This window comes from Podarcis cretensis, assembly GCF_951804945.1.
Source record: "Podarcis cretensis genome assembly, chromosome: 5".
Taxonomy (NCBI): domain Eukaryota; kingdom Metazoa; phylum Chordata; class Lepidosauria; order Squamata; family Lacertidae; genus Podarcis; species Podarcis cretensis.
Window position 1 is genome coordinate 1,738,772 of NC_137174.1, and position 23,404 is coordinate 1,762,175.

Below are 23,404 nucleotides of genomic sequence, written 5' to 3' on the forward strand. Positions count from 1 at the left end.
TGACCCTGGGGTCCCTTCCAAATCTAAGATTCCATGACTCTCTGATTCTATGATTCTAAGCATATTTTTCCCCAAGTGCATTCTTTACCGAAATCCTGTCCTCCTCCTCCTCCCATTCCCCCCACATGTACATCTTTCAATATTTTTATTTCTAAAATTCAACTGATTTTTAGTTTAGCTAAGTTAAACTAAAAATCTATATTTTTAGTTTAGCTTTTGTTTCAAGGGCAAAACATTTTTATGTAAAATGTGTCGTCAAAGTTCATCCTATCTGATTTGCAGGCTTTTGATTTGCTGTTAATCAGGTTCTTCTGTTCAGCTAGCAGCTGGTGCTTTCTACAGCCAAAGAATAAGATATATGACAACTCTTATCCAGAGTTTATAATTTCAGCTGGAAGCTGCGCTAAGGCACTGTGGCACAGGGAGGCACAGGTCCCTCTTCCACACACACTCCAGCGTGCGCCAGGTCTTCCAGATTAGCCGAATCTGTGCATGATTCAGCTCACAATGGAGGCTGTGATGGGGGAGGGGGTATTTGAGCACAGCCTCACTATATGCACTGCACATAATTAAAAACAATGCCAAAAGAAGCACATCTTTCTTTTTAAGCATGCAAGTGTCAGAAATGGAATCATCTTAAAAGAGGTATTCTTAGTTAATCATCTAAATTGTTCGTCTGTGGCTTGTGGCTTTTCAAAATATTTGTATGACCAACCTGGTGCAGACCAAGTGTGGCATCAAGAGTGCCTGGGATTGGGAACCCTGCAGAGATGCTTGGAACAGAAAACTATCCTGGGTTTCATTCGCTTAGATTCTGCCCCCCTGTTGTGATGCTTTTTATGGGGAATTCTTCAACAGAAAGGAAGGGGAAAACTCCCCACCCCCCTGGATCCATTACAAATTGTATAAATAAAAGTCTAGTGATCAATCAAAGGCACCTTTTAAAACTGATCCAAGGTTTTCTAACCAGTTCATTGGCAGAGGTTGTCAATGGGATGTCCGAGGGCATTTACCCACAGGCGCCCAGGTCCTGTTTCTGGACTGAAATTAGGCCTTACAATGACCCTATGGTCCAGCAGTGGTCAAGACACAGAGTCAAGGGCTTCAGTGTCTCCTGCTATGGAGTCCAGATCAGGTTCAGGTTCTGGATCTGTTGCCAGGCCCGTCTCTAACCAGTGGTGCAACGGCTCCCTCTCTGCTTATTCAGCGGCTCCGTCCCCTGCGCGCCACTGGTGTAGGGCCAGCCCAGCGGTGCGCTACTCACACGGGGCTCCGTTGGCCGGCTTCAACAGTCACCTCGGCTCGTGCAGCGATGCTTGTTTTTTGTGCACCCGACCTTGCAGCCTCCGCCGCCGATTCGGGACTCAAGCTCCGGCTGCTGCTTAGGAGTGCCAAGCAGGAGGGGTTGAGGCGTGGCCAGCCTGCCCAGAGGCTGAGTGCGCCCGGCCTTGCAGCCTCCGCCACCTGCCACCTCAGGAGTGGGGCTCCTGATGCTCAACAGCCGAGCAGCCAGGGCATAGGAATGGGGCGGGTCTCCCCAGGGGCCATCATGATGGTGGAGGGGTGACAGATTATCAAGGAACAATTACTGCCCTGCTAGGGTGGTTCATAAAAAAGTTTTTTTTAAAAAAAATGCCTGCTCCAAAGGTCTTATCTTACTACACTAGGGATTATATAGCTACATATGAAATTTCATGCATATCAGTTAATATCTTGACCCTCCTCCATGAAAATAGCTGTTTACTTAGCCGTTTTCCTATGTTGTGAAGGCTGAAATTTCAACAAAGCATGTGCCTTTGCTAGACTCTTTCCAGGCACCTGCTAAAAGCATTCTTCTTTAGGCAAGCATACCTAGATGCTTAGGAAGTTGAAGTAATATTTATCTTAATATTTTACCGGTAGCTTTTGTATCTTTTAAAGTAGGATTATTAATTTTTCTTGATTTTACTGCTGTGGTGTTTTTTTGTTTTTTGTTTTGGTAAACCACTTTGCAGGGTTTTTTAAAATAAATTTTATTAAATAAATTAAACAATAAATATAAATAAAATAACACAAGCCAAAACACAATCCATCCTGTAGATTTAAGTATCTGTCCATAGTCGCCTGCTTGTTATCAGAGGCTCAGAATCCACATTCCTTTGTAAGAAAATATGAAATAACATAAAACCATTTTTGCAGGTGAAAAAAAAAACACAATGGGGGGGTGACAAGAAAATTTCTGCACCGGGTCCCACCTGACCTTCCTACGCCTCTGCCGAGCAGGAGGCGTGGCTGGCCTGCCTAGAGGCTGTGTGCTTCCCACTAGGCGCACAGCCCAGCCTTGCCTCCGCCACCCTCCGCCTGCCCAGAGTCCGAGGCAGAGCAAGGGAGGCGTTGAGGGGGCCGGCCTAGATCCCTCAGACGTGCCGTCACGTACTCCAGCTCTCCTGGGCAGCCCCCTTGCCACTGAGGAGCGGTCCTTCAGCCCACCGGGTCTCGCCTGGTGAATGGGGCTTGGGCTACAGTGCACATGCCAAACTTTCTGTGGGATGGCCACCCCTGGAGCCCTTTCCAGTGACTGCCACAGAGAAGCCCGTTTATTTATTTCTTGGAGTATTTTAATCATAGTATCACAGAACTGGATGGTTGGAAGGGACCCCGAGGGTCCTCTAGACCAACCCCCTCCAGCGCAGGAATCACAGCACAAGCATCTCTCACAAAACAAGTCTGCTCCATCTTCCCTTCAGATAGAATAACAGAACCATTCAGAGTTGGAAGGGAACCACCACGGTCATCTAGTCCAACCCCCTGGGATTAAGAGTCTCATGCTTTACTGACTGAGGTATATCTAAGTTCAGCATTTTTTCTCATTTTGGTGCCAGGTTAAGCTATGCCATTTAAGACCAGGAGTGACTTGTCAGATTTTGGCTGGCTCACATGCATCTGAGAATATATCCTGCTTTCTTTTCCCAAGCAGAGACAATGCGTAAGCGGGTGTCAGCTTCCTAAAAAAAGGTCAACAACTCTGGAAAATGGGGGGGGCGGCGCTGGAGGGATCCTTGCACCACAGCACTGGATATGCTTAAGACGGCCCTGTCTGTTGCTTCAGGAGACCACTATGTCTGAGCCCCCAGAAGAATTTCCATACCACCAGGACCTCATGGGAACCTTCTCCTGAAAAAACAAATGCCGCTGACAGTACCTCACTGCTCCAGCAGCACATGGAGCTATGGAATAGAGAAGAAGGGCCCATCTTCATCCCAGAAGGTTGACCCTTTAAGAACCTGGAAGTTCTCCAGAATGTGGTGGAGCCTGAAAGAGATGGTCTGGAGGCAGGGGCTTAAAAGGGCTCAATATGCCCACAACCTCTCTCAGAGTAAGACTGGAACATGATAGGCTTGGGAAAGCCTTCTATTTTACCCAGTAGACAGGCTTTTTCAAGCCTAACTGCAGTGCAGGTAGGTGATTTCAGGGCTGTTGCCAGCCTCTTCCCTGCTGTGCCCCACTCACCACAATTATGCTTCAAAGAAGCAATTTATTGGCTTTAGTAGAAACCATTTATGGGCTGGGTGGGTGTAGTTGTGGTGTGTGCATAGTGTCCAGAGCATTTATTTTCTGGTTTGTATAAGCTTCTGAGGTAATGGAAAGTCAACTCCAATTTTAAAAAAAGTTATGCCACAAATAACATCCCGCTTTATTCTTTGGAGGCTAAATAGTAACTCTGTTTCTGGGAAGAGGCACAGTGCCAATCTCTCATTCTTTACTACTGAATTTGGCTGGTGTTTACTTACAGGGTCTACAGCTCCAGTGACTTACATACAACAACTGGGCACCATACAAGAATGGAAGGGTCATCCATCATTAGCAACATCAGGAGAGCCCCTGCTTTCTCATCCATTCTTACTAGGCCTTAGTTACTGCTGTGTAGGAAAAGGCGCTGAAAACAGACACATTATGTTACAAATGCCTCTCTGCACTGCACTGGCCTCCAGTTCAGATAGCCAGTACAGGCAGTCCCATGTAGAGAGCTCTCTTCCTCTCTGAAATTCTGTTACCACACTTCCTCAAGGCATGTCTAAACTACTTCTCTGTTTTCAGGGAATAAGCCAGCAGCATGAATGCTTGGGGGAATCTGGCGTGAAGGCTGCTGTTGTTAAAAAATAAACATTATTATTTCATTCATGAATCACTTCCTATGAGATAACTCAAAAGCATAAATAAAACAATTTTAAAAACAAAAACCCAATTACATACAAAACTATTAAAAAAAACCACCAAAAACTATTACTATATATAAAATCAATTTCAAATCCAATGCAGATATGAACGTGGATACCAATATTCACTTATAAGACTTTCTGATAGAGAAAAGTCTTCAAGAAGCACCTAAAGGACACTAAGATATGGCATTCGTGTGATATGTAATGGGTAACTTCCTCCGACACCATTGCGCAGAACAGACTTCCTAATCATGCGATGGTGGCGCGGCAGCAGCAGGAGGCCCTATTAGCTAAAGTGGTGCTTCAGGTTAAGAACAGGTTCAGGTTAAGAACGGACCTCCTGCACGAATTAAGTACTTAACCTGAGGGGCCACTGTACAAGCTGTTTTGTTTCCCTCTGTTGGCAGTTAGACTTCCCTGTTAGTTCTCCACTCAAACTAAAAGCAAGAGCAGTCACCATCAGAGAATGACAGAAAGATGAATCTAGTTTCAGGAAGGTTTACAGGCTTTATTTGAATTAGCACAGTTTCTTCAAGTTGGCAATTAAAGAAATTGCTGGATATCGAAGTAATCTGAGTCATCAACATCTGCAGATACATTCACACCTTGTGTAATTAGTTGGCTTCAGATTATGTGTTGACCAAAATACTTTTTAAAAATAAAAATGGTTCACATCTGAACTGGGATTCAACACAGCATGAAATGATTGCAGGCATTCAATAAATGCAGTGAATCACATTATTGTTCATCTAACCATATGGAAGTTCTGAGTTCTGAGTCATGCTAACTATGAATCTTGGCTGCCCTGTATGGAAAGTAAGTAAAGATTAAGCAACCACCCAATAAAAATAGCATGTTATGTTCATTGCTCATTTTAAGAAAGGGAGAAAAATAAGAGAGAAAAGAGACAGTGGTACAATCTACTTTGCAAAAGGTGGGCAGAAACACTGATCGTGACATTTGCACAATTATTACCTGTTTAGAACAGAGTATGTTGAATTGTGTAATACAAGCCAATGATCTAACAATCTAAGTGATAACAACATTCACTGGTCAATGATTTTCTCCACATATTTGCTCAAATGCAATATTAATGCCAACTATCAAGCATCTACAACAGCTAGGAGATGTACACAATCAAGAAATTGGTCAGTATTTACAGGAGTTTATAATCTAAAACAGATGATACACGAAGAAAGTAGGACTGCAGCTGAAGAATGGAAAGTGCAGCTTGCTTTGATTTATCTAACTTGTATATCACTTTTTACTACAAAAATAAAGTCTCCATGATGTAATTTACAATGCAATGAAGTGTAATAAAAATACCAAGCAAAATATCAAAACAAAAGTGATGACCAAAACGCATATGACAGCCTGGACTGAGGATTCCTCCTCTCCATAAAGGGGTTGCCTCAATAAAGCTGGTAAGAGGGGCTTCCATGGCTGAAGAGGCAGATGGACCTTTGCGTGGATGGAACTGAGGAAAGCTGTGACAGAAGCAGCTTAGAGTGGATGATGGTGGGAAGAGGGGTGGAGCAGGGCAACGCCTTGTAACACCACCACTTTGGTCCAACACAACTAGTGTAAATAGGACTTTAACCTGCTTTAAACTACTGTTCTCTCCCCCAGAGAGACATAATTATAGAGCAGTTTTCTCCAGTCATGTTACAAATGAGAGGTGGGGGGAATAAAGTGGGAAAGCTGAAGGGCTTTTCTTGCCTCAAAAGGGCAAGTGCTGTTGAAGATGGCTTCACAGAACCCCCTTTGCTTCTCCAACCCCAGCATATTCCATACCTCTTTGATCCGTTTGACTAAAGCATTCTGGTCAAAGGCAACCGCTTCTGCGCATTGGTGAAGGTGGTCTTGGTATCGCAGGCAGAGCTGTAGAACTTGCTGAGAATCCAGTTTCTCCAGTTTTATGTTGGTAGGAGCTGTCTGCCCACTGAGAAGACCTAGAAGAAAATTGACAGCAAAGGAATTTACTAAAATGGCTAACAGCAGAACTAGCAAAGGGATTGGTTTGATCAAAAACAAAACACATGTAACAGCATCTCCACATAAATCCCCAGTTGTAATCAGCCTGTTCTTAGTGCCATTTACCATGTTACACAAAGACAAATCCAGAAGCAGCTCAACAGCTTACTGGTGATCTATCATGTGGGACACAAAGGCCTTCAAAGCTCCTTGCAGGCAGCAAGACACTGCTAAAATGGGGGGGGGGGACCCTTTGCACTGTGTGGGAAACCTGCCTGCAATGGGAACTTGAGTAAACCTGATACTGTATACGCAGCTAACACAAAATCGAACTCTACCCTCTGCCCATCAGCTGATGTTCCCCACCCATCAGAGTGATGTCAGCTGACTGACCGGGGGGGTGGGGGCATGGTATTGAAAAAATGACCTGATGGACTAAACACCTCCGAATCAGCACAATGATTTTATCTAACTCCCTTTTCCTTTCTTTCTTTCCTTCCAGCCAGGGCATGAAGGGCCACTCTGTGTGTTACAAAACTATTATTGTGACTCCAAAGAAACCATACCATTTCTGCTGGGGTGGTGTTCTTGCCTGTTTATAGCATTTATTTCATTATTGTGTTTTACTGTGTTTTGTCAGGCCACATGTTGTATACAGTGGTACCTCTGGATGCGAACGGGATCCGTTCCGGAGCCCCGTTCGCATCCAAAAGCGAACGCAACCCACGTCTGTGCGGGTCGCGATTCACCCGCTTCCGCGCATGCGCGTGACATCATTTTGACCGTCTGTGCATGTGCGAACGGCAAAACCCGGAAGTAACGTGCTCCGTTACTTCCGGCTCACCGCACCATACAACCCGAAAATACTTATCCTGAAACTACTTCAACTCGAGGTATAACTGTATTGCTTTGGGGAGAACTCTCTGGAAACTAGTGACTGACACTTAGGTAGTAATTACTCATCATGCATGTAAAAATCTTCCATTAGGAATACAGTAAGCCCACAACTGATGCACATTTAACTTGTGTGCATTCAGCTATACACGTATGGCAAAAAATGTACAAAAGGGGGGAAGCAAAAGAGGGTGGAGTTTTTTTTTTTTAAAAAAAGGCTTTGGCAATCCCACCCGTCATTGAACCCAATGGGCTTTGACTACAAGATTTTGGCTTTAGGAGCATACCCCAGGACATCACCCCACGTAATTTGCACGCATACTCTACTCATGCTGCTAGAAAAAATTGTTGAAATTGTTGCCTCTTACATTAACAGAACTGTAACACTATTTCCTTGCTTTATTCGTTTTTTAAAACAGCAACGTATTCTCAGCTTTTCCAAATGTCTATTTGCAATCATGATCACTGCAGATGGTGACAGCAGCCACGAAATTAAAAGACGCCTGCTTCTTGGGAGAAGGGCAATGACAGGCCTAGACAGCATCTTGAGAAGTAGAGACATCACCTTGCCAACAAAGGTCCGTATAGTTATAGCTATGGTTTTCCCAGTAGTGATGTATGGAAGTGAGAGCTGGACCATCAAGAAGGCTGATCGCCGAAGAATTGATGTTTTTGAATTCTGGTGCTGGAGGAGACTCTTGAGAGTCCCATGGACTGCAAGAAGATCCAACCTCTCCATTCTGAAGGAAATCAGCCCTGAGTGCTCACTGGAAGGACAGATTGTGAAGCTGAGGCTCCAGTACTTTGGCCACCTCATGAAGAAGAAGAAGAAGAAGAGTTTGGATTTGATATCCCGCCTTTCACTCCCTTTAAGGAGTCTCAAAGCGGCTAACATTCTCCTTTCCCTTCCTCCCCCACAACAAACACTACCGCTCTTAACCACTACACCACACTGGCTCTCTCATGAGAAGAGAAGACTCCCTGGAGAAGACCCTGATGTTGGGAAAGATGGAGGGCACAAGGAGAAGGGGGCGACAGAGGACGAGATGGTTGGATAGTGTTTTCGAGGTTACCAGCATGAGTCTGACCAAGCTGCGGGGGGCAGTGGAGGACAGGAGTGCCTGGCGTTCTCTGGTCCATGGGGTCACGAAGAGTCGGACACGACTAAACGACTAAACAACAACAACAATTTGCAATCATATTCTGGGAGGCAGAGACAACATGGGTGGCTGAATTATAAAAAGGAAAAGCCATGCAGAAGGTCTGCTAACAATCATATTCTATTTCCCCTCCCCTTCCCCACATTCAATAGTCATAAAGCTGTTTTACTCCCTCACACACAGCACCTCTGGCTATTCAGTTTCTAAATAAAGAGCGAGGTAGTTTAGACTATTTATTCCCAATCCCGTGTGCTGTTAGAGAAGTGCTGGTGCCACATAAATTAAATTACATATTTAAAAAGCCTCTTGTGGGCCCACCCACAGAAGAGGGTGCCTGCTGTGTCACTACATCACATACTGCAATTCTTCCCCAACTCCACATAAAAGGGGTGGGTGCAGAATTGCCCACGGAGTGCATTCAGGAAGCACTCCGCCATCCCTTCCAGAGAAACACAGGGGGGGCTCTTTGGGGGGAGTCTAACTTGTACTTTATCTTTACTCACAAAGTAAACGGCTGTGGGGGCAAACGTGAAACTGTGCATGCAAAATTTAATTCAAGGGGCAAAACTCCCTGGGAATCGTATGCATCTGTCCCCTTATTACTTACATGCACTGTACAAGATTTAAATGCCTTTCATGGCAAAGCACACATTTTAACAAAAGACAAGGCACTACAAAGAGCATTTGCAATGTACCCTTTAGACCACATAAACCATTAACATGACAGCAACTTTGGCAATGTGGCCCAGGTAAAATAATTTGCACAGGGAAATCTATAGACATCTAGAGGGCATGTGGGTCAATGGCACTGGAAGCTTAAAGAAAATAAAAGCCTGTGCTACCAGGTGCCTGATCTGCAGCTAGGAACGTGGCCTGGCTGTGAGGCATGAAGGCCGCTCCCCGCAAGGCCCTTTCCACCTGGCCTAGGGGGCGAGGCCTAGACTCACCAGCCCCACTATGTTAAATATGTATTCTGTAGTTGACCTCCTTTGTAATGTTTTATTTTGAAATCTTTAAGAAAATATTTTAGTTTTCTGTTATGTTGCTTTGAGTGTATACTCTGTATTTAACTTTCTTCAGATTGTTTTATTTATGTTTTATTGAATTAATATGCTGTAAACCGCTTTGAGAGTTTGGTTAAAAATATAAAGCAGTATAGAAATTTTAAAAATAAAACAAATAAAAATAAAACTAGTTTGCCAAACAGCCACTGGGGAGCTGCTCGTGTACCCTTTCCCTTGAACTTCCGCAAATGCCTTGCTGTCATGGCTTCACAGATACTGCTCCGCCCTCTCCTTTGTTAGGCTTGGCAGCTCTCTGCGTGGGTCTGGATGCCTGTCTGTAACTTGGTGGCAGCGGCTGTTTTGCCTTCCTGGGCTTCCACTTGCCAGTGCAGACACCTGACATGCCTAACAGCCATAATTGCATTGCTGCTCACAGGGTGCATATAGGAAAGTTTTAAGGGGCTTTGGGGTCTGTGCCTCATCTCACAAAGGAGAAAGTGACAAAGCAGAAAAATTCTTTAGGAGTAGGGGCTTCTCAGGCCCAGATGCCAGAGGCTGGCTCAAGCTGGCTCAAGAGCCAGTGTGGTGTAGTGGTTAAGAGCGGTCGTCTCGTAATCTGGGGAACCGGGTTCGTGTCTCCGCTCCTCCACCTGCAGCTGCTGGGTGACCTTGGGCCAGTCACACTTCTCTGAAGTCTCTCAGCCTCACTCACCTCACAAGGTGTTTGTTGTGGGGGAGGAAGGGAAAGGAGATTGTTAGCCACTTTGAGACTCCTTAAAGGGAGTGAAAGGTGGGATATCAAATCCAAACTCAAATCCAAACTATCAGGTGGCCAGTTGACTACTCATAAACGGCAGTTGCCATGAGTTTCATAAGCCTGGAAAAATTTTGCTGTTGAATTTTGGCAATTTTGCTGGAGTAGAGACTTAAATCAGGGCAGCCCCCAAAATATCACCGGACAAGAACCACAAAGAATTATGCAACTTTAAGTAGGGGATTCTGTGCCATGGTTATACTATGGTGTAGAAAGACAGCAAAAGCATCCCTAATTTTTGTATATTTATGTATTTTTAGGGAAGCTTTTAATGTTTGATGTGTCACAGTATTTTAATATTCTTTTGGAAGCCGCCCAGAGTGGCTGGGGAAACCCAGCCAGATGGGCGGGGTATAAATAATAAATTATTATTATTATTATTACTCAAAGCCTGCAAACAAAGCAAGCTGCTTTTTTGTATATAGTATGTTCAAACAAAAATTATGTCTACAATGTTATCCAGTCCTCCTTGATTCCTTTTCCTGCCCCCTTCCTTCACCCACTCCCTCTTCTCATGTTATGCTGTTTGTGCAGGGGGGAAAAGAGTCCTGCTCTTGCCAAGAGTGACCTCAGCTCATTCTTATTTGGTGATACACAGGAGAATTTCACTCAAGCAAACATTTGCAAAGTTTCAAAGTCTCAAGGTTATTGGCACCTTGTTGCTGGCTACATTTGCTGCTTCTTTTTCATTATTCTTTACTTGGTTTGCTCATGCAAGAAGTCATTATACTGGAAGAAGCATTAAAAATAAAGATGTGACACTTTCAGGTCCCTGCGCCAGTCTTTAGGAGACGCCTTTTGTCAGGAATTTGGACTCGTTCCCCCTCGCCCCACCCCCCAACAGCAAGTGTGACTTTTGAGTCTTTTTGCATAAGGAATGTGCAATACTGAAGCAAGAGATGGTCAAAAATGCAATACAGGACTACACCCAAGATTAAAAGTATTAAATAAATCACCCTCCCTATGAACAACATTTTTACAAGAGTCAAACTGTCAGGGAACTGCCATCGGCTCAGAGGCGAGAGATAGAAGGGCAGTTGTGTCACAGGGAGCCTCCGAAAATCTTGCAAAGCAGTTCCTCTTCCAGCGAGGAGGAAAGCCCCACCTCCAGGGGGGAAGAGGTGCAAGGACCAGAGGATGCTAGTGGGAGCCGTAACACCGCTCCTGAGCAAGCCGGAGAGGAGGGAGGTACGCCCTTGCCATCGCCCATCCTGCGCAGTAGTTTGAGGCGCAGGGAGGGGTGGAAACGGCTGGGGGTAATGAAACTTTTATGTTGGGGGAGGTACAAAAACAGATCACTCCCGGATTCTGCTAGCGACTGAGCCAGACATGAACTTATGATGCTCTTCACTGTAAATAGTTTGCACCAAAATAAAGCCTGTAAAAGACAGGCCGGAGTCCTGCCTGGTTACTCTTGAGCAACCACAACAGCCATCTGACACAAACCAAATCATTTTATGCAAGTGCAAAATAAGAGTTATGAAGTCCCTACAAGACGACACAGCAAAGGAACTGGTCACTATTCATTTGCACATTTAAATAGCAACAAGTCTAAAATAAATACCTGAAAATTTGACTAGAGGCAGAACATTTAAGGCTCATCATAGTTATGACCATATTCCCAGCACACTACGAAACTGATTTAGTAGTTTCTCACTAACTTGGTAAATCTGTGTCTGGGCTGTACCACTTCTGACTGTTCATATGACTGAATGTTCTTTCATAAAAAAATATCCTCCACAGAACTCTAGATGGGGGGAGGGGCAGAATGGTTTGAGCTAGCTTTCTATTTGCAAGGATTCTTTCTCTTTTTGCACGGAGAGCCCTGAACTGTGTGGGGCCACAGCTGCAGGCTGAAGTTGTACAGTAGATGAACAACACAAGAACAGCAAGAGGTTGTGCATCCTTGTCTTCTGTTGCTACAACAGCACCCGGCTACACACACTGCTTGTCAGGTAACAATTCTGGACATGTGCAAGTTCTCTGACTATGTACATCTATCAGGATTAGACTTGCTGGATGCAAAAGAAAATTAAGAGGGGTATTACTGTCATGATAATATCAAGGTATTTTTGAATACCATTATCCCTTGCAGGCACATGAAAAATTGTGCAGCAAGTTTTAGCGAAATGTCTCAATTTTTATTGTATAGGTAGCAAAATACTCCTACAATGCCACACTTAACGAGTAAACTAAAATTTTGGTGAAATGAAAGGCAATATCACCTGCTGCAGAAGAATTTAAATCTTTCTTGCAGGAAAACTGTCCAAATGAATGCTTATTTAGGGCAGAGACGCAGGCAGATGGGCGAGGGTGTGCAGCTCAGGGGTTTAATGATCACAACAGAAATACTGAGAAAAACTCTCTCCATCAGCACTCTCTCTCTGTGTGTGCATTCTGCTAAGGCAGGAACATTACTGGCCTAAGGAGAATGAGCAGAATTTCAATATATACAATGCATAAGCTTCAGAGGGCAAAGTGACATTTCTTCAGAATCAGGTTGGCTTCAACCCTCAGAAGTCTGAAACTAAGACCAACAGGGATGCGTTTTGACTTCAGCAGCACACCAAAAAGCCAGCATCTTTTCACATCTTGTACAAGTTGTTGCACTCTTAAGTTTCTAACACAAGAGCTGCTTTATCTTATTTTTTGCCCCCTTTGCAGCTAACAAGAGTCCTGGGAGAGGAGGAAGTTAATCTGAATCAGAGGAAGCACTTTCAGTTTTGCAACATCAATTTGACACTGTCTTCATCTATCCCTTCATTCCCTCACAATGTCACCTCACAGAACCATAGAATTGGAAGGGACCACAAAGGTCATCTAGTCCAACCCCTGCAATGAAGGAATCTTTGACCCAATGTGGGGCTCGAACCCACGACCGAGCTCTACTGCTATATTGCCTGAGCTATCCCAGGCCAGGCTATCATGCTGCGTGGCAGGTCTGGAAATGTTATCTGAGTGGTCCCACTATCAGCCCATTTCAAACTGCACCGTTTCATTGCCATTATAGCCTTTGCATTGCGGCCTCTGCATGGAAGCCAATATTCAATGGTGCAATGCCCTATGGCAAGGGCCCCCAACAATTCAAAATGTTTTTTGATTAGGAATGTCATCAATGGAGGAACAGAAGAGAAAGATTAGGAATTGACAACATGCTATTAACTGCTACCCCCCCCCATGTATCTATACAGATTAGGGGCTTATGGGTTGGTTGGTTGGTTTCTTTTAATTGACCCATTCTTTAAGATGCAGAATCAAATCATATATAAGAAAATGGAAGCTGTGATTGGAAATATTTAGGATTCACAAAATCTCTAGGAAACTACAGAAATGCAATGTATGTATCTGGCAAATTATCGAGATTCACTTGGCTTGGTATACGCCCTGAAAATAGTGTTGCAGCTTTAAACTTCTGAGGTTGGTATGGCTGCATTTTTTATAGCTTTGTTAATAATCCTTTGAAGTTGAGGTTTTCATAGATTTTTTTTAACTTGCCTTTTGAGGTTTTATAAGACTGCTTTTCCCTAGCAGCAATTTGTGTGCCAGACACACTTTTTATAAAGTCAATGGATTATTACTACCTGATTAAGTGGCTCCATCTACTCAAGCTTCTAGGAACATGTGGTGTGTATTTTTACCCTGATTATGATTAAGCTCTGCCTTTGGTTGTCTCATGACATCTGGGGAGAAAAGAACCCAGGAGACACCAGCCACACATTCCAGTCTGGACTCCATGGCACAATGTCCAGACTGGACCGCATTCTGCTCACACAAGGCCTGCTCCCCCTGGTAGAAGCAACAAACACTGGTAACATTAAAATCACAGACCACGGCCCAGTATAAACTACCCTCAAAATAGGAGAGGAAGCACAAATTACCCCATTGTGGTCCTTCAGACCCATCCTAACCACAAGCCAACTAGCTAGAGAGAGTCAACTGAAAACTCTCCAAAAGAACGATATGGGCGACATTACAACCCCCCCCCTCCTCTGGGACACAATGAAAGAAGTCATCAGAGGAGCCTGAATAAAGGAGAGGGCATCCTCAAAAATTGGTAAACTGGAACAAGACATTACGACCCTCTCATCTCACTACAAAAAACAGGAGCCGAAAAAACCAAACTCATAAAACTCCTTAAACTTATACAACAAAAAAGAAGGGAAATTGACTCTCTAGAAACCAATAAAACAATGATTAACATCCTATACTCTAAACAATGCTTTTACGAATATGGAGGGAAGAACTCCAGACTATTAGCAAATAGATGCAGGAAAAAAATCACTCAAAACAGGAATACACTGTGTCACTAAAAAAGACTTTAATATGACATCCTCCAGCAAAGAAATAACCTCAGAATTTGCTGAATTTTATGCCAACCTATACACCTCCTGCAACCCAACTGAACAAGAAATCAGAAGACTCCTAGCAGGGCTGACCATGCCAACCTTATCTGCAGAGGAACAAGAATTCACGCAGAGCCCTCTCACCCCAAAGGCAATAGAGACAGTACTCAAAAACCTGAAAGCACACAAAGCCCCAGGCCCAGATGGCTGTACAGCAGAATTATACAAAAAAATCAAAGAACCCCTAATGCCTTCCATGACCCGCCTATTTAACGACATCATAAAAGGGGCCCTCATCCCCAGAATCTGGGCCTCTTCCAAAATAGTCTCTATCCCCAAAGCACTCAAAGATAGCCTCAAAATAGAATCATACAAACCAATCTCATTGATAAACCAAGACTACAAGATAGTCACATCAATCCTGGCTAATCGCCTAAAAATCTTCCTACACAAACTTATCACTCCAGACCAGGCAGGCTTTGTTCCTGGTTGCAACGTAACAGACCCCAGGAGGAAACTACTGAATCTGACAGAACACAGCAAAACGACCAAATTCCCACTAGCGATCAGGTCCCTAGACATCTTTATTTTTTAAATAAATTTTTATTAACCAGCCAATCAAATCAAATTAAATCACATCACATAAATTCCGAATTACAAAGCCGAATTTTAAATTTTTGTTGGGGGGACCCATATTTCAAGATCCGAAGGGGGATTCTGATCATCTTCTTGCTACTGCGTTAATGTCCAAATCAATCCAAATCAGTCCAAACAGAGTTCATAATTCTATCTAGTCTTATCTTGCTGTTTCCACATCACCTCTTGTTCATATATTTTCTCTGTTTTCTTTATGATCTCTTCTGATAGTCTCCTTAAGCCGATAAACATCAATAATAATCCTGTGTGAATTTTTCCGTTCTTCCAATCCTCAAATCAAGATGGTTTCCATATATCATCGCCTTCTTAGATAACATCGCTCTTTCCATCATTAATCTCGCAAAACTGTCGCTCTTAAGTCCCACTGAGGAGTTTCACCCACAATATAAAAACAGCTCTATTTCTCTATTTCTCCTCCCAGACTCAAGTCCTCCGACAGAACTTCCCAATATGGTGACGGCATTTTTAACTGCGTCATTCCAAAGCTCTTATACATTCCACGCTCTTCTTAAAACATGCTTTGGTTCAAAGGTTTATCTCCACACAGCCTTAAATCCACAGCTTAAGTCCTTAAAAAGACATTTCTGACTTGTGAGGGAGGGGATTCTTGTTTAATCACATAAGGAAAGAAAGAAAAGTTTTTTTTTCCCCTCCCCCATCAGTCATTTGCCATACCGTGTCTTGGCGTATCTTCTCATGATTTAATCTTGTCTTGTTTTATCAGAGATCTCTTCTGTTAGCAGTCTTTACTCCCCCTCCTTCCTTGAAATATGTGCATTCCTTCATCCAAATTGTTTCTTTTGAAGTTCTTGCAGCTAGTGGCGCGGATCAGGGACGGCGTCGAGGAGCGCCGGAATCCCACAGGAGGGCTTTGTGCCTAGTGCCCCCATCCCCACAAATTCGGGGGTGGTATAGGGCACAGCAGGCAAGGCAGTCCCTCCACCACCATCCGGGGGGGGGGGGTAGGGAGGCTAATTACTCCCATCATAGCCTCCAAATTACCTCGTGTGGGTCGGAGAGATGTTATTGTCAGCCATCTTCCGATGCACCCCCTAGTGGCCCCCCAGGTCCCTAGACATCTTTAAAGCCTTTGATTGCTTAGAATTGAAATATCTATTAGCAGTATTAACTAACATGAAATTTGGGCCCAACTTCCTACAAATTTACTCCCAAACCTAAGCCAAATGCAGAATTAACAATATGGACTCCAATACCATAGCAATCCAAAGAGGCACAAGACAAGGATGCCCCCGTCTCCCTTCCTATTCCTCTTGGCCCTGGAACCCCTTGCAATCCGACTCTGAGCAGCCCCAGATATCAAGGGTGTGGAAATAAAAGGTAAAACCTATAAACTAGGGTCGCAGGTCAACCTGATGGTCACGACGCCAGACCCCATAAACACAGCAACTCAAGACATCCGCAATGGGGTCGGGCCTGCAAGTAAACTTTGCAAAAACTGAGGCTATGTGCTTAAACACACACACACACACACACACACACACACACACACACACATATACCCAAAAGGAATTCACCAACATCACAAGGATAAAACTTTGCCGCACCAAATTCAGGTACCTAGGGGTTCAAATAACCAGAAACCTCAACAAATTAAAGGTAAAGGTACCCCTGCCCGTACGGGCCAGTCTTGACAGACTCTGGGGTTGTGCGCCCATCTCACTTAAGAGGCCAGGGGCCAGCGCTGTCCGGAGACACTTCCGGGTCACGTGGCCAGCATGACGAAGCCGCTCTGGCGAGCCAGCACCAGCGCAGCACACGGAAACGCCGTTTACCTTCCCGCTATAAAACGGTACCTATTTATCTACTTGCACTTAGGGGTGCTTTCGAACTGCTAGGTGGGCAGGAGCTGGGACCGAAAGACAGGAACTCACCCCGCTGTGGAGATTCGAACCGCCGACCATGCGATCGGCAAGCCCTAGGCACTGAGGTTTTACCCACATACAACAAATTATACCTCCACAATTACAAGCCCCTGTGGCGACAAATCAACAGTTACTTGAGGAAATGGAACAGTGCCAACTTCACCTTCTCCGACAAAATAGACATGATCAAAATGATCACTCTCTCAAAGCCAACCTATTGATTCCAAATCCTCCCAATCTGGATTCCTCCAACCAACTCCAGAAGTGGCAGAAAAAACTACACTCGTTTATTTTATCACACAAAGAGCCAAGAATAAGCCCTAAATACCTGCACCTCCCCTCCTCAGAAGGAGGATAGGGAATCCCCAACATAGAATTATGTTACATCGGCAACCAAGTATACCACATAATCCCGTATATTCTAGAAAACGAGTCTTGGACGGGTCTTGGAGAGAGACACCGTTGAAAACATCTCCACAACAGCACACCCATTTCTCCAAAAAAAACTAAAGAAAATCCCCACAATACTGAACAGGTTCACTGAACAGGAAGTGAAAAGTAGGCAAACTATCCCCATCCCCACTAACCCCCTGGCTTAACACCCACTATTCCAACACACAACACAAAACCTCCAGATAAAGACCTGGCAAGCCGAAGGCCTGCACTGCCTAAAAGACTTCTACAAAAACAACAAATCCATACCAGCACAAGAAATACAAGACAAACTAGGGGACACCCAAATACCTTGGCTAACACATTGTCAACTATACGCTTCTTAAACAATCCAGCAGTAAAATCAGCAGCCACTAGGCCCTGGACCACCTTCGAAAACCTTCTCCTGACCGCAGAGGGACACGGCAAAGGGATGGCATCCACAATGTACAAAATACTGCTCCAGAATCCCACAACCCCCCTTGATGCAATCGAAGAACAATGGGAGCATGACATTGGCTATGAAATTAACCCCACCAAATGGACTAGAATGTGGTCTAAACTTCCCTTTAAGTCCATATCAGGTTCTTACCCCTCTACTATTGTCCATGTCGGGTCGTCGCTCAACCATTCTTTTAGCAGATCAAGATGATCAGGTGATAGCAAAAACTGCAAGGTTTTTAGCGGGGCAATTAGAATAAGATCTATTATTTGATTATTGATGTAAACCCCAAAATGTATTTTCTATAGTTATCTTCAGTACATTTTATTTTATTTTATTGTTATGGCTAGTGGCTGATGCAAATAATGATTCTATCTAATCTCCATATCAGCCAAAAGGGAACTTACTCTGAAACTCACCTACAGGTAGTACTTAACACCACGGAAAGTGGCGCTGATATGCCCAGGAACCTCAGCAACAAAAAAACTCTCTCCCCAGTCCTAGACTGTCTGGGCATTTGTCCAGTTTGACCAGTCCTGGGGGAGCTCTTTCTGAGCCCTGCTCCCCAACACTATGAACTGGGGACTGAATCTGGGGCCATGGGCTTTTCTGCCACATTCCAAGCCTCTCCCTCATTTCCACTCCGTTTTAGAAATGATTACAAAACCAATTTTTCATGAGGGTTTAACACGGAAAGGGCTTCACTCAATCCTCCCTCTAGAGCTTGCAGATTGCTATTCTGCTGCAAACACCATGAGTCCCTACCAAATAAAATTATTTTACTGAGTTCTGAACATCTGCTGCTCTTGGGAGCCCTGCAAGGCACCAGAGGCAGTGAAGAGGGCCACCTGTGGGCTGCACTGGAATTGGCAAATTGAAAAGATCAACAATATCAGACCAGGCATCCCAGAAAACAACGTCAACTCACAGTATGATGTTATGAGCTGCAGTGGTGAACTGGTTGGGGCACTTCACAACATTCCTGCAGCCTGGGTATATGAATCTCACTTTGGGCCTAGTCTTTACAGTAACTTAGGGCGAAAGTAGACCATGCAGTTTTACAGGCCTCTTTAAAAAAAAACCCTGATGCAATTAAAATAATAGTGTGGCTCTTTGCCAAATGTGATCACTGTTATGTAACTGAGCTCCCCCAGGACTGGTCAAACTGGACAAATGCCCAGACAACGTGACATGTTTACTTATTTTAAGAAATGTCTAGCCTACCCTTCCTTAGAATAATCCAGGGGTTGAGGTAGTGGTTGGAGTGTCAGTCTAGGACTGGGGAGAGTGTTTTTTTGTTACCTAACTGTTAGGTAACTCAGGGGTGGAGATCCTGGGGGGGGGGGGGGAGGGAGAGAGAGAGAGAGAGTGAGAGAGAGAGAGAGAGAGAGAGAGAGGGAGAGAGAGTGTTCCTGTCAGGGCTTACTCTAACTTCCCACTGACTGAGAAGGAAGATTCCTCAGAACCAAGAGGAAAATGTCTCTGCTTGGTAATGCAGCAAGAGAGCAGATGAAGAAAAAAACAGCAAATGTGCAACAATAAAGGAAAAATGCTCAACTGTGCTTACTTCCACACAAATTATTTTTAGTTTAATGGAGTCTTAAACTTGCATTGGACTCCTGTTCTTGCCGCCAGACACAATGATGCAAAGGCCATATGAAGGAGTTTTGTACAGAGTCAAACCACTGACTTAGTCCAGTATTGATTGATTGATTGATTGATTGATCGATTGCATATCCCTCCTTTTCTCCAACATGCTCAAGGTGGTGTACACTCACATGACGCCTGCCACTTCTCCCCTTCAAAACTGTCTCACTGGGTAGCAGGTACAAAAAGGAACGAACTTACCTGCCTTTGTGGAGGCATTGCCTATTGGAAGCAAGAGCTGGTTACCAGAACCAGCTCAGGTTTGAGGCCTGGCCTCCTGAACAGTTTGCAGAGAAAACAGCTGTGCACTTTTCCCCGAGCTCTAGTTTTTGTGAACATTTAATAAATGCTGTGTTTCCAATTATGCTTCTACCATTTATGTTGTATATTCCATGCACAATAGAATATTCCTATTATATACTCATCCTGTTCCGACTGTTAGTAAAATACAAAATAAAATCACTCACATCTTAGTGTTTCAATAACATAACAATAATGCAGATTCCCAAATCAAAATGTCTCACTATTTTTTGTAAAATGCTTAGAAGTTTTATTACAAGCAAGTAGTATATAAATTTTGGTGAATAAGCAAAATAAATAAACAAGGTACACTGGCTGAAGTGTTTCCCAACAGGCACCAGATGTCAGTATATATGGATTGCCTAAAACAGTGGTTTTCAACCAGTGCGCCAATGGCACCCTTGGGGTGCCTTGAATGCTGGTCAAGGGTGCCACGGGCAACATTGGCCTCTGTCCCTCTCTCCTTCCATCCCTCCTGTGATGCCCTCTCGCATCTCTGCCTCCCAAAGGCTTGTGTGGCTGTTTGTTGCAGCAGCCCTGGACCATGGGGTGCTGGCTGCCAGGAGCTGAGGTGGCCTTGGAGTAAGCAAGCAAGTGGGTGAGGGAGCCCAGCCCGCCAGCCCTGGATGTTGGGAATGTGGGAGGCCGGGCAGCCAGGCAGGCAGGCGCTGCGCTGGCCTTTCTTTGGCCTGCTGTGTGCAAAGCCTGCCTGGGAGCTGAAGGGGAGCCTTTACGCCATGCAGCCCTGGCAGTGCCTTCTGCTGCCCGGCTGCCTTCCTAGGTAAAGTGCTGGCCTCACAGTCTCCATTGGGCCACTAAGGCTGGGGGCATCCTCTTCCCCGGCCCCTGTGGGGCAGTGTGAGGAGGCACCTGTCTTTGGGGCGGGGGGGGGGGGACTCAGAGACCAGAAGCAGCAGCTGCAGCTGCCCGGAGGACTTCCAAGAAGAGGGGAGAGGAGGCTGAGGGAACACTCCACCATGGAGGGTGTTCAAAAAGGGTTGATGGGCTGCCAGCTCTGCAGGCAAGGGGTGACATAACTGGTCTCCTGTGCCCCACAGAAAGAAGGTAGTTGGTCAAGGGACCCATGGACTCAAATTTTAAAATTACTTCCACACCGTTTTCAAAAAGCAAATCCCGGTCTTTTAAGATCCCCCTCTTTGGCATGGAGAAAACTGGAAAACTGCCATTTTATTTACCAATGTACAGATCAAGATGATGTTGAAAGAGTGCAGAAGCAAGCATGCAGGCAGCACAGGCACCCAAAAATCAAGAGCAACGTTTACTGAATTCACTGTCAGATTATGAACAAGGGGATGCCTAGTCTGAGGTAATGGGCATAAAAATACCATCTTAACTAAAGCACTACTGTTTCCCAGTTTATTCCCAGGCCAGGCGTGGGAAGCCTCACGCCTAGGTTCCAAATGCAGCACTCTAGGCCTCTCTCTGGTCCACAGAATTCTCCCCAAGGCTACACCTCCCTGCTCAGCCACACACCTTCTCCCCAGATCTATTTTGCACCCTCCTGGAGGGATTTTGCCTAACTAGAATGTGTCCTTGGACTCCAATAATACTTCTTTCTTGCCTTGATAGAGGAGAAACAGAGGAGTGTGTGTAGAAGCTGTACATTCATTGCTCCCCGCCTAATCTTGCCTGTGGACCCACCTGCCACTTGCATCCCGGGTCCAAAAAGGGTTCTCCACCCTTAACCCAAGCCTCCCATAAGGTTCATCTCTTCACACTGCAGAACAAAATGACTCAACAGAACTAGAAGCACAAATATAACTGCTTTCTGGACAAACTACAAACCACTAGCTTTAACACATCAATACATTAAAACATGTTTATGTTTTACCCAGTTCTCTCTACCACTTTATAGCAGCATGAGGACTCAGCAATGCATGACAAAACAAATGAGAAGAGTAAAATGGGATCATCAAAAATCGGCACTGTTATGAACCAGGAGGCTCAAAGGGGAATGTGGGGGGGCAGACCTGGGAACCTTATTTTTCCATGTAACATCTTACCTTTCAGAAGGGGTTGGAAAGTTGGGATTTCCTGCAACTTAATGACATCTGGGTCATTGCTGACATTCCGCGAAGACTGCGTCCCTTGTGCCACCACCACAATATCATCCATTTTAGCTCGCTGCTTGGCCGGTGAAGGAGAAGCTGGGGAAAATATCCAGTCAAGTATAAGGAAGCACAAAGCACACCTAGGATTACCCTTCATCTGGTACCAGCAAAAAAGAACGACTTAACAGCGTGTTGTCGTAAAACACCCACACACTCAATTATTGTGATAGAAAGGTCCACTGGCCTGGTTTGCACATAATTTGAATCCATAGTCTAAAGCAGACCACAGTTTATTGTAAATGTGAAACATGCCAGTGCACCGTGTTCATTCACCCGCAGCCCCTTCTGCCTATGCCACAGAGAGGGAGCAATCAGACCCCTGACATAATGCTACACGCACGTCTCCCAAACAAACCACAAGAACAGACCTTGGCTTACCACTTGTGGTTTGCATGTAACACAAAGTCAGTGTGTTGGTTGTTTCCTCTTCCCTGTGGCACAAGGAGCAGGGGTTTGGGCACGAATTAGCCACGCACACTAGCTTGAGACAGGCAAAAATCCATTTTAGACCATGATTTCACAAAACAGGCCGCTGAGCGAATTACAAGCAATCATCATCATTTTGTGTGGGAGTTCCGTTCTGGAGCCCACTCTGCCCCTTCTCACGACATCTCTATGATGTTTTGGGGAGACTTCCAGGTTCGGGGCTGGGCACGTCATGCATCATTTGGAGGCGTCTAAATCAAGAGTTGCCTGTATACATTTCTCACTATAATACTTGTAAAATTTAATTTCTTATTAGACTGCACATTTTCTGTTCTTGTCTCTACTTCTAGCAACTTCTATTTTGGGAGGCCAAGGTCCAATTCTTACATGCACGCCCATCACTTTGCAGAAAGTCTCACTTGCAAATGTATGTATGAACTGTGTCCGCTGTAAAGTGGAACCTGAGATGGGACTGGGCCCTGAATGTGGCATTTTATCTTGCTCTTCCTGGTCAACTCAGCTCAGTTAAATCAGCCAGGTCTCGTCTGCACCTGTAAGCTGAATGAAAGGTGATCGGGCTGGCAGATAGCAGAGGAGAGAGTACCAGCTCAGGCGGCAGATCAGGGATGCCATTTTGGAGCATTGGGGGCAAGGCTCCTAGAACAGACACCTTTTCCTCTCCGCCTGATCTGTTCGTTCGTAGCAAGTAATTTTAAAAACGTGAGTTCCACGAGTTTGTTTCACCGCTGCCCGCCAGGTTAGCTGATGGGATGCGGCTCCCCGGCTGGGAGCGTGAGAGCAGCCGAGACGCGTCCCAGAAGGCGAGCCTTTCTCCCGGTTTGCCGCGCGGAGCATTCCGGAGCAGCAGCCTGGAGAGGCGCAGCCCGCGCGCCCCCAAAGCAACCCCCGGCCGGGGGAGGGAAAGGGAGCCCCACCTGAAGTGCTGGGCTCGGGGTGCCGGTTCTCCGCCTCTGCGCTCTGCTCGGCCCCCATGGCGAGAGAACTCCCCGGCGGAGCAGGAAGGGCGGCGCTGGCCAGCCAGGCGCAGGCAGGCGAGACCCGGGCAAAGGCAGCTCTCTCGCTTCCGCCTTCCCAGC

At 45.2% G+C, this 23,404-nt stretch overlaps 1 protein-coding gene and 1 long non-coding RNA gene across 4 annotated transcripts in view; one reads left to right on the forward strand and one right to left on the reverse strand.

Annotated features, from left to right (window-relative positions):
- BORCS5 (BLOC-1 related complex subunit 5) overlaps nt 1-23,396 on the reverse strand; it is a 44,161-nt gene extending 20,765 nt beyond the window's left edge. The window contains exons 1-3 of one of the 3 annotated variants that reach the window (XM_079975513.1): nt 23,243-23,396; nt 21,774-21,917; nt 5,994-6,151 (exon numbers count right to left, since the gene is read on the reverse strand). In XM_079975513.1, the coding sequence (XP_079831639.1) occupies nt 5,994-6,151; nt 21,774-21,917; nt 23,243-23,300 (360 nt within the window). In that variant the 5' untranslated portion in view covers nt 23,301-23,396. Of the gene's footprint in view, nt 1-5,993; nt 6,152-21,773; nt 22,829-23,242 lie in introns of those variants that run through there. The other 2 variants (XM_079975512.1, XM_079975511.1) reach the window with 2 other exon arrangements.
- The window catches only part of LOC307215860, a 126,906-nt gene that overhangs the window by 81,650 nt on the left and 21,852 nt on the right, over nt 1-23,404 (forward strand). The gene's annotated exons all lie outside the window — the stretch shown is intronic.